Source organism: Lactuca sativa, chromosome 8 (genome assembly GCF_002870075.4).
Source record: "Lactuca sativa cultivar Salinas chromosome 8, Lsat_Salinas_v11, whole genome shotgun sequence".
In the NCBI taxonomy this organism is placed as follows: Eukaryota; Viridiplantae; Streptophyta; class Magnoliopsida; order Asterales; family Asteraceae; genus Lactuca; species Lactuca sativa.
In genome coordinates this window covers 83,901,354-83,916,559 of record NC_056630.2, presented here as the reverse complement: position 1 = coordinate 83,916,559, position 15,206 = coordinate 83,901,354, and the positions used below count along the sequence as shown (strand labels likewise).

The following is a 15,206-nucleotide window of genomic DNA, read 5'->3' as shown; positions in this document are numbered from 1 at the left end:
TACTGGATGAAAGTCGAAGCCCAACTTTGATGTCCCTGCGGTCAGTGATCCAAAGGAGGCCACTTGCTTCCATTGTGGTGAAAAGGGCCATTGGAGAAGAAGATGCCCTAAGTACCTGCAGTACTTGAAGGATGGCAAGATCAAGGCGTCCTGTTCAGGTATTTACACTATTCAAGTTAATAACACACAACTTTCTCATTCTTGGGTCCTTGACATAGGATGTGATTTCCACATTTGTTTTGATCTATAAGGAATAAGTGTAAGTGAGGAGGTAGAGCATGGGAAGCTAAATTTAATCATGGGGAATATGCGATCTTCACATGTTACCAATATTGGAACATATGGGTTTATGCTTAGTAGTGGTGTTAGGTTTAATTTGATTAATTGTTGATATTCGTCAGATATGACACAAAACATTATTTCATTTATGCGCTATTTAGATAAGGTTTTAGATATTCATTTGATAATAAAGTTGGTTCTATTTCTGCTTATCATAATGGTGTTTTATGTTTGAAGCTTTACCTTGTAATGGTGTGTATGAGACTGTGACTTGTGTTGATAACCTAGGCAATAGTGTTTTTCATATTGATTCGTCTAATGGTATGGACAAAGAATGTTTGTGGCATTGTCTTCTTGGGAACATAAACAAGAAATGCATCACCCAGCTCCAAAAGGATGGAGTGTTGGAATCATTTGATCTTAGGACAGATGATGAATGTGAATCTTGTCTCTTGAGCAAGATGACAAAATCACCTTTCACTGGAACATGTAAAAGAGGTAAAGGATTGTTGAACCTAATCCATACGGATGTGTAACCCATTTAGTTCCACCACAAGAGATGCTAATCGATAATATGTGACATTTTACAGATGATTATAGCATATATGATTATATCTACTTGATTAAACATAAATCAGAAATATTTGAAAAGTTCAAAGAGTTTAAGCACAAAGTCGAGAATCAATTAGGCATGAAGATAAAGATGCGTAGATCTGACAGAGGTGGTGAGTATCTTAGTATCGAGTTCCACGACCATCTCAAGGAATGTGGAATCATTTCACAATTGACTCCTCCCGTAACACCACAACTTAATGGTGTGGCTGAGAGGCATAATCGAACCTTACTAGCCATGGTTCGTTCCATGATGAGTCGAGCTTCTCTTCCTATTCATTTATGGGGGTATACGTTAGAGAAAACCACCCATATCGTGAATCTTATTCTAACAAAGAAGGTTGCCAAAACACCTCATGATATGTGGACATGGAAAGCTCCCTCGCCTGCACACATATCAAGGTTTGGGGTTGTGAAGCACTCGTAAAACGAGAGACGCATGACAAACTTGAACCCAGAGCCAAGAAGTGTTATTTCATTGTCAAGCCACAAAAGTCCTTTGGGTACTTGTTCTACAGACGCAGTGGTAACGTGGTCTTTGTAGCTCGAAGAAGAGTGTTTTGCAAGAGAGAGAACTCATATTCAAAGAGGACAGTGGGATTACTATTTATCTTGAATAAATTCAAGATTCATCCACTGAATGAACCTCAGAAAACACTAGCACTCAACATGAGGAAGAGGTTGCAATTGAGCCAGTTGACAGCTCATTACCCCTTCGTCATTCCAGTAGGGTTAGCATGTCACCTTAGTTCTGTGGTTTCGATATCACTACAGATGGTGACATGTTTGACAATGATCGTACACTAGTAAATTTGGGTGAACCTACTAACTACAAGGAAGCAATGGTAGGCCATGAGGTTGTTAAATGGAAGGAGGCAATAAAAGGTGGGATTCAGTCCATGTATGATAACCAAGTATGGAACTTGGTTGATCATATGCCTAGTCGAAAGACAGTTGGGTGCAAATGGATCTTCAAAACGAAGACCGACATGGATGGGAAGGTACACACTTATAAAGCTAGGTTGGCTGCAAAGGGCTTTACTCAAACCCAAGCGATTGGCTATGATGAGACATTTTCACTAGTAACTAAAGTAAAGTCTATCAGGATTATGCTTTCTATAGCTGCATTTCATGATTATGAAATTTGGCAGATGGATGTGAAAACCGCTTTCCTTAATGGGAAGCTATATGAAGACATATACATGAGTCAGTCAGAGGGTTTTGTACATGATAAGTTTCCTGATAGGGTTTATAAGCTTAATAAATCCATTTATGGATTAAAACAATCATCTTGCAGTTGGAATCTTTGCTTCCATGAGAAAGTCAAAGAGTTTGGGTTCTCAAGAAGTGAAGATGAGTCCTATATATATATATATATATATATATATATATATATATATATATATATATATACATATACATATATGTCAAACCTAGTGGGAGTTTAGTGACTTTCCTAGTCTTGTTTGTTGATGACATACTCCTTATAGGAAACGACATTCCATCCTTGAAAGAAGTTAAGTCTTGGCTTGGGAAGTGTTTCAGTATGAAAGATCTAGGGGAAGCATCATATATTCTGGGAATAAGGATTCATCAGGATAGAAAGAATCGTCTTATTGGTCTTAACCAAAGTATGTATTTGGATAAAATATTGAAGCGTTTTAGTATGGTGAATTCAAAGAAAGGGGAATTCCCCATTCATAGTACTATCAAGTTGAGTAAGAATCGAACTCCAAGTACTGATGAAGAGATAGGTGACATGAGTCGGGTCCCATATGGTTTGGTTGTAGGATCGATCATGTATGCAATGACCTGTACTCACCCTGATGTGTCTTATACTTTGAGCGTGGTTAGTCGATTTCAGGAAAATCCTAGCAGATGCATTTGGATCGTGGTGAAGAATATTCTTAAGTATCTGCGAAGAACGAAAGACATGTTCCTAGTTCTTGGTGGCGATGATACATTAAGAGTAAGTGGTTATAGTGACTCCAACTTCCAAATAGACCGGAACATATTTTGTTCACAGTCTAGCTAGGCATTCTTACTGAATGGAGGAGTAGTTACTTGGAAAAGTTCCAAGCAAGACACAGTAGCTGATTCCATGTGTGATTCTGAGTACATTGCAGCGAGTGAAGCATCAAAGGAAGCGGCTTGGCTAAAGAACTTTATCGAAGATCTCGGAATCATTCCAACTATTCAAGATCCCATGGAACTATTCTGTGATAATGAAGGTGTGGTTTGTTTAACAAAAGAACCAAAGAATCATTGTATTGTATTATATATGTTTGTATGTATACCGGGCAGAGCCCGATGCTAGTTTGGGCCTGATGAATGTGTTGGGTGGGGCCCATGGCATGTTACGGTCAGATCTATACCGGGCGAGGCCCAATTCCATGTGGGGCCCGATGGATGTTAGGCGAGGCCCATTGTATGTATGATATGTGGTATTTTGGGGAACTCACTAAGCTTTATGCTTACAATTTTATGGTTATGGTTTCAGGTACTTTCAGTTTGATAGGGAAGGGTCCGACGTGACTGCACAACATCCCTCGAAGTTTTATTTCCGCATCGGCTAATTATGGTTTTCTTACTTTGATGTTTAACTGATTTAATCACTTTGGTTTGTTTTTGGAACAACTTAATTGTATGACTTATTGTTTTGAAAATGAAAATTTTACTCTTAATTTTTCGGGACGTTTCAATTCAAAGACCAAGGAGCAGCATGAGGATCATCTGTAGGGGATTCTGGAGACTCTGAGGAGGGAGAGGTTGTATGCCAAGTTCTCCATGTGCAAGTTTTAATTATGCGAGGTGCGGTTTCTTGGGCATCTTGTCAAATAGAAGGGTATATGGGTCGATCCGACCAAGATTCAAACCATAAAGCAATGGGAAGTTTTGAGGTCTCCATCCGAGATTCAAAGTTTCCCTAGTTTAGTTGGGTATTATCGGAGGTTTATCGAGAATTTCTCCAGGATTGTCATTCCGTTGACTAAGTTGACGAATAAGTTTGCTACTTTCTGTTGGGGGCTTGAGTAACAGGCGACATTTGAGACTTTGAGGTAGAAGTTATGCGATACTCTGATCTTGACCCTACCAGAGGGTGTGGATGATTTTGTGGTGTATTGTGATGCATCGATTTCGGGATTGGGTTCAGTTTTGAGGCAGATGAGTCGCGTGATAGCTTATGTTTCGAGGCAGCCGAAGCCTCATGAGGCAAATTATCCCACTCATGATTTGGAGTCGGGGGTAGTGGTTTTTCCCTCAAGATTTGGCACATTACTTGTATCGAGTTCGTTTTATCATTTACACAGATCATAAGAGTTTGAGGTATTTGATGGATTAGCCAAGGAATCATAAGTGGTTGGATGTAGTGAAGGATTATGATTGTGAGATCCTTTATCACCCAGGGAAGGGCAATATGGTGGCTGATGCTCTTATCCGCAAGGTGACTGGTACTCCCATCAGGGATGTTTGTCTGAGGATGACTGTGATTACCCCACTCTTAGATCAAATTTAGGAGGCTCAAGCTGAGGCTATGAAAGAGGAGCACCGGAAGAGTAAGTGCATAGTGGGTCAGGTGGCTTATGTTGATTATGATAGTTGGGGATTATTGACCCTTCATCGGAGATTTTGGTTCCATGTTGCAGGGGTATGTGACATATTTTGATGGAGGAGGCGCATAAGTCGAGGTTTTCTATTCATTCAGGAGAGATGAATATGTGTAGAGACCTCTTGCTTGATTATTGGTGGCCTTGTATGAAGCGAAATGTGGCCTAGTATGTGGAGAGGTGCTTGACTTGTAGGAAAGTCAAGGCCGAGCATTAGCAATCACACGACAAGATGGATTCGTTGGGTGTTCCCGTTTGGAAAGTGGGAAAAGATCATGATGGATTTTATCACAAACTGCTACAGACGCGTGAGGGGTGGATTTGATTTGGGTCATCGTGGACTTATTGACCAAGAGTGCGTATTTTATCCCCATTCAAGAAAGCATTTCCACGGAGAAGTTAGCAGATGTCTATATCTGGGAGGTTGTAGAACGATATGGGGTTCCCATCTCAGTTGTTTCGGATCAAGATGTTCGGTTCACTTCCAAGTTTTGGAAGAGGTTCCATTGGGAGTTGGGTACTCGGTTGCATTTCAGCACAACTTTTCATCCACAAACCAATGGTCAAAGCGAGCGGACTATCCAGACCTTGGAGGATATACTTCGGGTATGTGTGTTGGATTTTGGTGGTAGTTGGGATACGTATCTCCCATTGGCTGAGTTTCTTACAACAACAACTACCACACAGTATTGATCGACCTCCTTTTGAAATGCTTTACGGGAGAAAGTGTCGAGCCCCGATTTACTAGGGTGAGATCAGTCGACAAGTTATGTGTAGCACGGAGGTGGTGCTCTGGACTACTAAGTTGATCCAATAGGTATGCGGGATATTGCAGATCACATAGAGCCAACATAAGATTTACACGGATATACGACAGTCAGACTTGGAATTTTAGGTTGGGGATATCGTACTCCTGAAGGTGTCACCTTGGAAAGGTGTCATCCGGTTTAGGAATCGGGGCAAGCTGGGCCCCAAATATATCAGTCCCTTGAGGGTTATTGCATGGGTGGGTCGGGTTGCTTATCGTTTAGAGCTACCCAAGGAGCTCAGTCATATTCACAACACTTTTTTTATGTCTCTCAGTTGTCAAAGTGTTTGGTTGATGACTCCACAGTGGTTCGTTTAGAGGATATTTAGGTGGATGAGCGCCTGAATTACATAGAGAGATCAGTTGTGATCATAGACAATAAGATGAATACTTTGCGAAATAAAGTTATGGGTCTAGTGAAGGTGCAATGGCAACACCAGAAGGGTTCAAAGTGGACATGGGATCCTGATGAGGAGATGAGAGAGCATTAGCCAAAGTTGTTTATGGAAGCGGACTTCGAGGACGAAGTCTGATTCAAGTAGGGGAGAATTATAACACTCAGTTTTCAGGTAAATTTCTTAAATTCTAAAGTGTTTATTGATTTTGTGCATTGACCTAGTTCGTCAGACATAATCATGGTACACTGGGCGTACCATGGAGAATCTTAGACACAAGGTTTTCCTCCTAGTACGTTGGGCGTACATATGGTACGCTGGTCATAGTCGAGCCAAAGTTCACCCCTAAATTTTAGTGTTTGGACCCTATTTAAGCACCTTATAACCCTAAGGCCTCTTCTATGATCAGCCTCCTTCATCCCAAAGTAGTTCCCACGAAACCCTAATCCCATTTTAAAGTGTTTTGAGCCTTGTGTGTGTTTGGTTCATCTTGAAGAAAGAAGAGCCCTTTGGAGAAGCCCTTGTTGATTTGAAGCTTGTGGATCTAGAATCTATTCACCTTCATTATCTTCTAGGAGGTATAAAGTCTCAATCTTGGTGATTCTTTGTTTATATCTAAGCTAGTGAGGGTTTTTGGCACTTTTTGGCCCCATGGATTGAATCATGTGAGTATAAGTTACTCTAGAAGCTTATATTCGTAGATCTTGGTCTTTTTGAGGTCCATTGTTCATAAAAATGACATATTGATGGATCTAGCTCAACCATGCAATAGTTGATGATCATATTATGAAGTTAGAGTGTTAGAAATGAGTGTTGGGCCTTGTTGAGCCATGAAAAAGCATTAAGTTGATGACTTCATCATTTAAGATGTTTCCCAAGAGCTAGATCTGCAATTTGGACGTTTGGACTTAAAGCATTAAGTGCTTAATGAGGTTTTGGCGATCTGGGTAGTACGTGGGGCGTACATAAGTGTACGCCGAGCGTAACGCGCCCGAGCCTTGTTTTTCCTTTTGCTATGTTAGCTTGTGTGTGGGGCTTACTAGTGGTATGCGGGGGGTACTCACCAGAAGCCTTTTAGGCCACTTCGTGGGCCTTAGGTCTCTTGGGTTTGGGCCATGGCTTTTTGGGCTTAGGGTAGGAAGGGTAAAATGGTCTTTTACCCTTTGTGTGAGGGTTTGTGATTAGACTTTTAGTTGTGGTCATTACCCTGATTATTTATTAGAGTTAGTTTGGATGTGTTCAGTTGAGGAACCATCGTAGCAACAACTTATGTGTGTGACTGTTCATCATTTGATTGAGGTGAGTCTCTTTCACAGTGTTTTTGCGGGTCGAGGGCACCAATGCCGACCCATTGATTATTGTTATTAGAATGCTAGTTGTCTATGTGACTCTTGCATGTATTGTATGTGTTTGCATGTATACCGGATTGGGCCCGATGTCGGACGGGGCCTGATGAGTGTGTTAGGCAGAGCCCATCGCATGTTATTGACATATCTGTACTGGGCGGGGCCCAATGACGGGCAAGGCTCATTGTATGTATGATATGTGGAATTTTGGGGAGAACTCACTAAACTTTGTGTTTACGGTTTAAGTTTTGTTTCATGTACTTCTGGTTCGAAGGAGAAGAGTTCGACTTAATCGCAATACATCCACCCATGTTTCCACACTTTTATGATTTTGGGATTGTACTTTGATAACTATTTTACTTTGACATACTTCCAGATGGTCCATATGAATATTTGATGGTTTTTGGGTTGAATTAAAAATAAAATTTTTACTTATGATTTTTGGGATGTTTCAAATAGAAGACAACATAATTCATAAAATAAATAATTAAGGTTAAAAAGGTAATGTTACAACTATTTAACACCAATTTAATAATGCTGTTAACATCAAGAATGACATTGCAACAAAATAAAACCATAAAAATAGTCCAAGTGAAAAAATAATTTTATGGACGAAATCCGTAAATTCGAACATACCACAAAGACTATTGATGTAATTTTGCCAAATTAACTTTGTAGACCAGGGTATATTTAAATGCTATAAATAAATCATATGATAGTCGATTTTTTGGCTGTCAAATATCTGTTTAGAATATATTTAAAGGACGTAGCCTTTTTCATAAATAAATAAAGAAAAAAAGGAATTTAAAAAAATCCAAGTATTCCTACGCAACTGTTAAGCTAACGTCTTGGTGCAATAGTGGCAAACTCATAACTCATTGCTTTACGCGGTTGCTGTCGACTTCCCTCCATCCTATTCCGTCTTTCACCCAAACCTGAAACAATCCAACTCCTGGAACTCTGTTTATTCCACTCATCTACTTTGTTCCTGAGGAAAAAAGGTAATATTTTGGATTCTTTGAAACCCGTAACATGTCGAGTTTTTGAGGAATGTAGCACATGCTTTTTGGATTCTTTTTTCGCGTTTATGGATCCTTCGTCTTTTTGATAATTATATAGATTTGGAAACTTGCTTTGAGGTTTTATTGTGATTTGATATATGAGATTATGCAGTTAATTTCCGTTTTCTCTGTCAATTTGAGTTCCCACTTGAACGCAATTGATGATTGAATATGTCGTGTAAAGAGATTATTAGGGATTCTTGGTTCACTTTTAAGATACGATAACCTGATGCTTGCTTAGTGTAGTCAAACCAGTTTCTGGGCATGGTCGTATATTTCAGGATAAAGATTCTTGGGAACCCGATAAAATCTTGTTTAAGAAACCAATAAAGACTGAATTTTTTTTAGCTTGGGGTTGTATTGCATATATGCTTGTAGGTCTTTTGGGAGTATAGTCATTTGTACTTCGATATCCAGATGAAACTTAGCTTTTTCATGAGATTTGGTAGATGCGTATGCTCTAATAACTAAGATAGTGCAGTTGGGTTCCTGTTCTTTATGTTTCTTGAGCTGCTTCTTTGATTTGAGTTCCCACTTTCATCGTATTGATATTAATGTCGCCTTAAAAAGAAAGAAATTAGAGAAACTGTCTTGGGGCTCTAGTTGTGATTTCAAGAAACTATGATATGATATTTGCTTATTTGAGTAACTTTATGAGCCATTGTGCTTGTTTTTCATTGTAAACTGTTAATCTTGCAAAAACAAAAAAGTCACTTTAGTTTGCAAGAATGACAGTTTTGGAGAATTGTGAAAATTAGAGGCAGAAAAACCATTGACATTTATTTTGTCTAATATGTGGGCTTGTATTAGATCAAAGTCAAACTAGTCTCATTCGCATGTGCATTTAGCACCACCTGACTTGTATTAGATCACAATCTAAATAAATTCCAATCACACTAAATGGTATGACCGGAAATCTCCAATAAAGTCTAAATATTTTAGGTTAGTTTACGGTTTAATCCCAAAATTTATTTTTTTGAACACAAAAGTCCTTATTATCTAATTTTATACGATAATCTGTCATTTTCTGTTGAAAAAAATGACTGTTTCGTTAATCTGGGCAAAATATAAATTAATCAGGACTTTTCTATTCAAAAAATAAATGCGTAAACTAACCCAAAATATCATGACTTTATCGGAGATTACTCATGACACTAAAATCACCTACATTAAGTAGTTCCTTAATTTTCGTTGCAAACTAACAAGTAACAATGATTCTTGTGAATTGTAGGTATCTCGTTTGATCTTTGTATAAAGGAAAATGGCTACTGTTTCAGATATCACGGCATCCGCCACCATAAACGGTTTATCTGCAATATTGTTTCTTGTGTTATTCGGGATTTTACGCCTTCAACCCATGAACGATCGAGTTTACTTCTCAAAATGGTATCTCAAAGGCATACGAGAAAATACAAAAACTACAGGACCTTTTGTAAAAAAATTTATCAATCTAGATTATAGAATGTATCTAAAACTCTTAAATTGGGTTCCTGCTTCCTTAAAAATGCCAGAATCCGAGCTTATCGACCATGCTGGACTTGATTCTGCTGTGTACATTCGAATCTATCTTCTTGGGTAAAAAAAAAAAAAAAAAAAAAATTCACAACTTTCTCTTTTTCTTTCCGATTGTTTTATCCTATTAGTTAATTAATGCACATAACTCTATGCAGGTTGAAAATTTTTGTCCCGATTGCTCTGCTTGCTTTCACTGTGTTGTTACCAGTAAATTATACAGACAGAAATTTTGACATATTGATCACCAAAGTGGAAGATTTAACATTCAGTCAGATAGACAAGTTTTCCATATCCAATGTCCCTTCTGGATCAAAAAGGTTCCTAAATTTTTTCATTTTTTTTTTGAGTAAGTTTATACAAAAGCTAACTACTTGAGTCTAAAGATTGTTTCTCTCTTTATCAGGCTATTTGTGCATATATTTATGGCGTACGTCTTTACTTTTTGGACATGCTATATGCTTTATAGGGAATATAAAATTGTAACAGACATGAGGTTGCATTTCCTTGCCACCGAAAAGCGTCGCCCGGATCAGTTTACTGTAAGTTTTTTGTGCTTATTAATTTATGTTTTCTGGAAAAAATTAAAAAGATTATTGATTTTAAGTTTTTAACTTTTTTCTGAATGTAGGTTCTTGTGAGAAACATCCCCCCTGATGTTGATGAATCCGTTAGTGAATATGTCGAGCATTTTTTTCGTGTTAATCACCCTGATCAATATCTTTTACATCAGGTTACAGATTGACTAATGCTCTACAATTCTGTATCTTTTTTTATCTTGAAACTTGAATCTGTTTGTATATTCAATGTAATTTTTGAATTGTAGGTGGTGTATAATGCAAATAAGCTCGCGAAAATAGTGACCCAGAAGAAGGATTTGCGTAATCGGCTTGTCTACTACACCAATAAGTACGAGAGAAGACCCAATAGAAGGCCAACCACGAAGGTTTTTGGCTAGATGTTTTGTGTTTACCATTTTACATTTCGTTATGTCTTTAATTTGTCTATAACTTTGAAGGTTATCTGTACAGGCAGGTTTTTGGGGACTTTGGGGAAAGACGATCGACGCCATTGATTACTATTCTGCAGAAATCGAGAAGTTGAGCAACAAAGTAAGAATCGATCATCAAAGATTCATTCTTTTTCAAATGTGCAGATTTTAATCAAATGATTTCGTTTTCAGGAAGTAGCGGAAAGAGAAAGAGTGATTGGTGACCCGAAAGCTGTTGTTCCAGCTGCGTTTGTTTCATTCAAATCGCGATGGGGTGCAGCCGTTTGTGCTCAAACACAACAAACGAGGAATCCGACTCATTGGATCACGGATTGGGCTCCCGAACCACGCGATGTTTACTGGGACAATTTATCCATGCCGTTCATGGAGCTCAACATTCGAAGAGTGTTAATGGCGGGTGCCTTCATCGGTCTGACTTTCTTCTTCATGATTCCCATCGCGTTTGTTCAAACTTTGGCCAACATTGAATCAATCGAGAAAGTTGTTCCGTTTCTGAAACCCATTATCGATGGGTAAGTGGACCTGAACCAAAATTGATTAATTCTTTTCTGAATCTTGAATTGTAAATCGTAATTCGTAATCGTATCTCCACAGAGGAACTATGAAGCCGATTATTCAAGGGTTTCTTCCTGGGATTGTGTTGAAGATCTTCCTCATTCTCCTTCCGATGATTCTAATGGAAATGTCCAAAATAGAGGGCTACTTTACGATCTCAACTTTGGAATCAAGAGCAGCTGGTAAATTTCATCTTTTTTTGCTAGTGAATGTGTTTCTTGGAAGCATCATAACCGGAACCGTGCTGCAGCAAATTCAAGTGTTCTTGAAAGAGTCGCCATCCGAGTATGTCGTTACCCTTTCTCCCGGGGCTATTCACATAAGCTACCACCGTTAAAGATTAATTTATTAAACTTTTTTTTTTAGTAATCATAAAAATATAAGGGTAAATTACATAAAAGACATCAAAATTTATATAAAATTTTGATTTTGACAATGTGTTCTATTTTTTCTCAATTAAGTCATTAAGGTGACATTTTTTTTTCCGAACTTAATCAATCGATTGGGTTTAGATGTTTCATCTTTCTCATTTGTTAGACAAAAATCTGATGTAGCTTTGCATATGATCCTAATTAGTAAATGTTTGGATTAAATTGAACTCTTACATAGATATGTATTTACTTTACGTATTTCTTTTTTCTCAGAGAATCACGATTTGTGCAATGGCTTCTCAAAGTCGCTCAAGTGTTTCATCATTCTAGAATGGTGTAAGCGATGGAAGAAAAGTTGCTTACAGTAACATCTCCTAAAGGAAATCTTCATTGTCTTTCTTACACCTCTCTGGAAAGAAAAACCTCTTGAGCGACTTTGTGAAGCCATTCCACAAAATGGTTGATGCTCTAAGAAAAGAATATAATAAGAAATACGGAGAAATGAGTACATATCTACGTAAACGTTAAATTAAACCAAAATGCTTGCCAACTCAAATCATATGTGGAAGTCACATCAGCTTTTTGTCTAATTGAGAAAACATGAAACACTGAAGCAAACTGTTGGATTGGTTAAATTTGCAATAAAAATATGAACTTAATGATTTAATTGAGAAAAAATAAAATACAATGTCAGAATCAAAATTTTATATAAATTTATATAAACATTGTGCCTTTTAAGTAATTTGCCCAAAATATTACCAATTTTGCAAATAGCCAAATTTAGTTAAGCAAAATAGTTTCCACCACAAAAGAATAAAACTCTTAAAAAGATCTAAAAAAAGTTGAAAATAATCTATAATTCTCTATTCGGAAGTAGATTTTTTTTTTTTGGTGGGGATCAATTTCAAAATTTTCTAGAATCTCGCAAATGATGAGTTCCAAAATCGGTGGGTTTTATCGCTGTAAAAAGATTGTCCATTTGTTAAATTTATACGAAAGTGGTAATTTTTTTTTTTTTTCTGTATAGAACCCCTTTTGCCCTAAAATTATAAGTTAACCCAAACTCCCAACCCATGGGGAACTAGAAAAACTTATTTCAAAAGTAAGCCCAAATTTGCAGTTTAGACCAGTAATCTTTCAATCAACTTAAAACAATTTCATTTTTCAATTTTGTTAAATTGTTATATTTGAAAATCAAAAATTATTTTTTAAAAAGCTATCCAGACTAACCTTTTAACGAACTTATTGAGGTTTTTAATTATTTTATTTTTTATTTTAAATTCTCAGAAATATATATTTTATTAGTTATAAAAAAAACTAAATCTTGGAAATAACCATTTATATCAATTTACATATTTCAGCTAGTTTTACAAAACAATATTTTTTATCAGCTAGCTAGCTTTTTGGCTAGTTTTACAAAACAATATTTTTTATCAGCTAGCTAGCTTTTTGGCTAGTCCGTCAAATATGGTCTTCTTAGGAGCCCACAACTTAAGCTTATAAGCGGCTTAGTTCTCAGTTTCTAACTTATTCTCAATGTGGGAGTGGTTGTTACAAAAAGATTTTGACATCTTTTTCCTACTCAATGCAGGATTCCAAAGATTGCTAGTGTGGCGATTCCGATGAAAGCAACATTCTTTATCACATACATTATGGTCGATGGTTGGGCGGGTATCGCTGCAGAGATCCTAAAAGTGGTTCCATTGATTATCTTTCACTTGAAGAACATTTTCTTGGTGAAAACTGAAATAGACAGAGAAGAGGCAACAGATCAGGGTTCATTGCTTTGGGCCACATACGAGCCTCGTATGCAGTTGTACTTCTTGCTTGGACTTGTGTACTCTACTGTCACCCCTATCCTCCTCCCCTTCATCATTGTCTTCTTCGCATTTGCCTATCTGGTTTTCCGTCATCAGGTAACATTATTTGTAATAATATATAACGTTCGCCGAGCAAGTTAAATCGAGAGAATTAAGAATCTTGACTAATAATTGAATTCTTGCAAAATTTTATATGGAATAATTAGGTCATTAATGTATACGATCAGAAGTACGAGAGTGCAGCATCATATTGGCCGGATGTTCATCGGCGTATTATTATCGGTTTGATGATTTCACAGATTTTGTTGTTAGGATTATTGAGCACGAAACAAGCATTACACTCGACACCTTTCATGCTTGTGTTACCAGTGTTAACCTTCTTGTTTCATCGGTATTGCAAGAGCCGGTTTGAATCTGCATTCAGAAGATTTCCGTTACAGGTTAATAATTAATTATAAATTTAATGATATACAAGTATGAAATACCCATGTGGAAAGACGAAACTATCTTTTATATTTATGAGAATAATGTTGTGAAACTTGATTACAGGATGCGATGATCAAGGATACACTGGAAAATGCAAGAGAACCTCACCTGAACCTGAGGACGTATCTTCGTGGTGCCTATATACATCCGGTTTTCAAAGGGTTGGAGCTTGATACATCGATGGATGTTTATGAAGATGATAATCCAGTAGTTGCTACAACGCGGAGGTCACATAAAGGGAGTTCTGGTGAGCTTTCGAGCATTTTGGTTGTGTAAAGATCGTGTATTTGAACCGGATCACCACAACCCATTCAATTATGTTGTATAGTCTACGTAATGACGCACATTCATATCAATCAAATAATAATCGCGTTCATGCGTTTACATAAGATTCTGTACTAATTTTGTTGGCACCAAAACATTTGACTCAACGTATCGACGTAGCATCAACCTCTTCAACACTGATAATTAATCTTGAAATTAATTATTAAGCAATTACTTTCCCTAATCTAATAAATGAATTAGATGTGAGACCCGTGTATTCCACGGGTTGATTTAAAAAAATATTAAACATTAGAGTGTAAACAAAAAATATTTTTTAATGTATAACTTTAAAATAAAAAACGAAGAAAAGTATTTATTACAATTTAATATCATATATATGATATTTAATACTTTACATATATAAGTATATGATTTTAATTTTAAAAATTAAAACAAACCAAAAACTGATAAGTGGATAATATTTATTTCAAAAATATCACAAAATGACAACTATTAAAACTCATGAGAGATTGACATTTGGCAAAAAAAAACATTCATTTATTAAAGAGGATAAATTTATTTTCCTATTGACAAGTGTCACGATATTAGAAATCCTCATTAATATTATATGTCACATGTCAACCTATTAATTCTTCATTTTAAATTTTAAAATTTAAATTTTCCATTCTAAGTTATTAATTCTTCATTTTAAATTTTAAAATTTAAATTTTCCATTCTAAATACATTAAATTAATAACTGATAATTGATTCTTTATTTCAAATTTTAAATTTCACACTTTAATTATATTAAATTAATAACATTAGAATAAAAAATAAAATAAAATAAAGATATATTATAAGGTGATAGAATTTCACGTATTTATTTAAATTAACGATTAAAATTTTATAACTAAAAAAGATCTCTTAATTAATAACTAGATAATTAATAACTAGAGGGATGATCCTTGCTTCGCAAGGGGTGGATTGATGCAGATGGACCATCCAATATCGAAAGCTTAGAAAAGCATATTTGACTAGGTTGTTAAAACATATATAGACAATAGGGCAACTGTTGTA

General features: G+C 36.4%; 1 protein-coding gene across 1 annotated transcript; it reads left to right on the top strand.

Moving 5' to 3' along the window:
* Positions 1-7,849: 7,849 nt before the first annotated feature.
* LOC111913754 (CSC1-like protein At4g02900) lies at positions 7,850-14,254 on the top strand. Its single transcript, XM_023909456.3, has 12 exons — positions 7,850-8,049; positions 9,341-9,684; positions 9,780-9,941; positions 10,028-10,163; positions 10,253-10,354; positions 10,448-10,567; positions 10,653-10,733; positions 10,805-11,145; positions 11,228-11,473; positions 13,151-13,475; positions 13,586-13,819; positions 13,929-14,254. The coding sequence occupies exons 2-12, from the start codon at positions 9,371-9,373 to the stop codon at positions 14,139-14,141; spliced, it is 2,274 nt and encodes a 757-aa protein (XP_023765224.1). The 5' UTR covers positions 7,850-8,049; positions 9,341-9,370; the 3' UTR covers positions 14,142-14,254.
* The last annotated feature ends 952 nt before the right edge of the window (positions 14,255-15,206 follow it).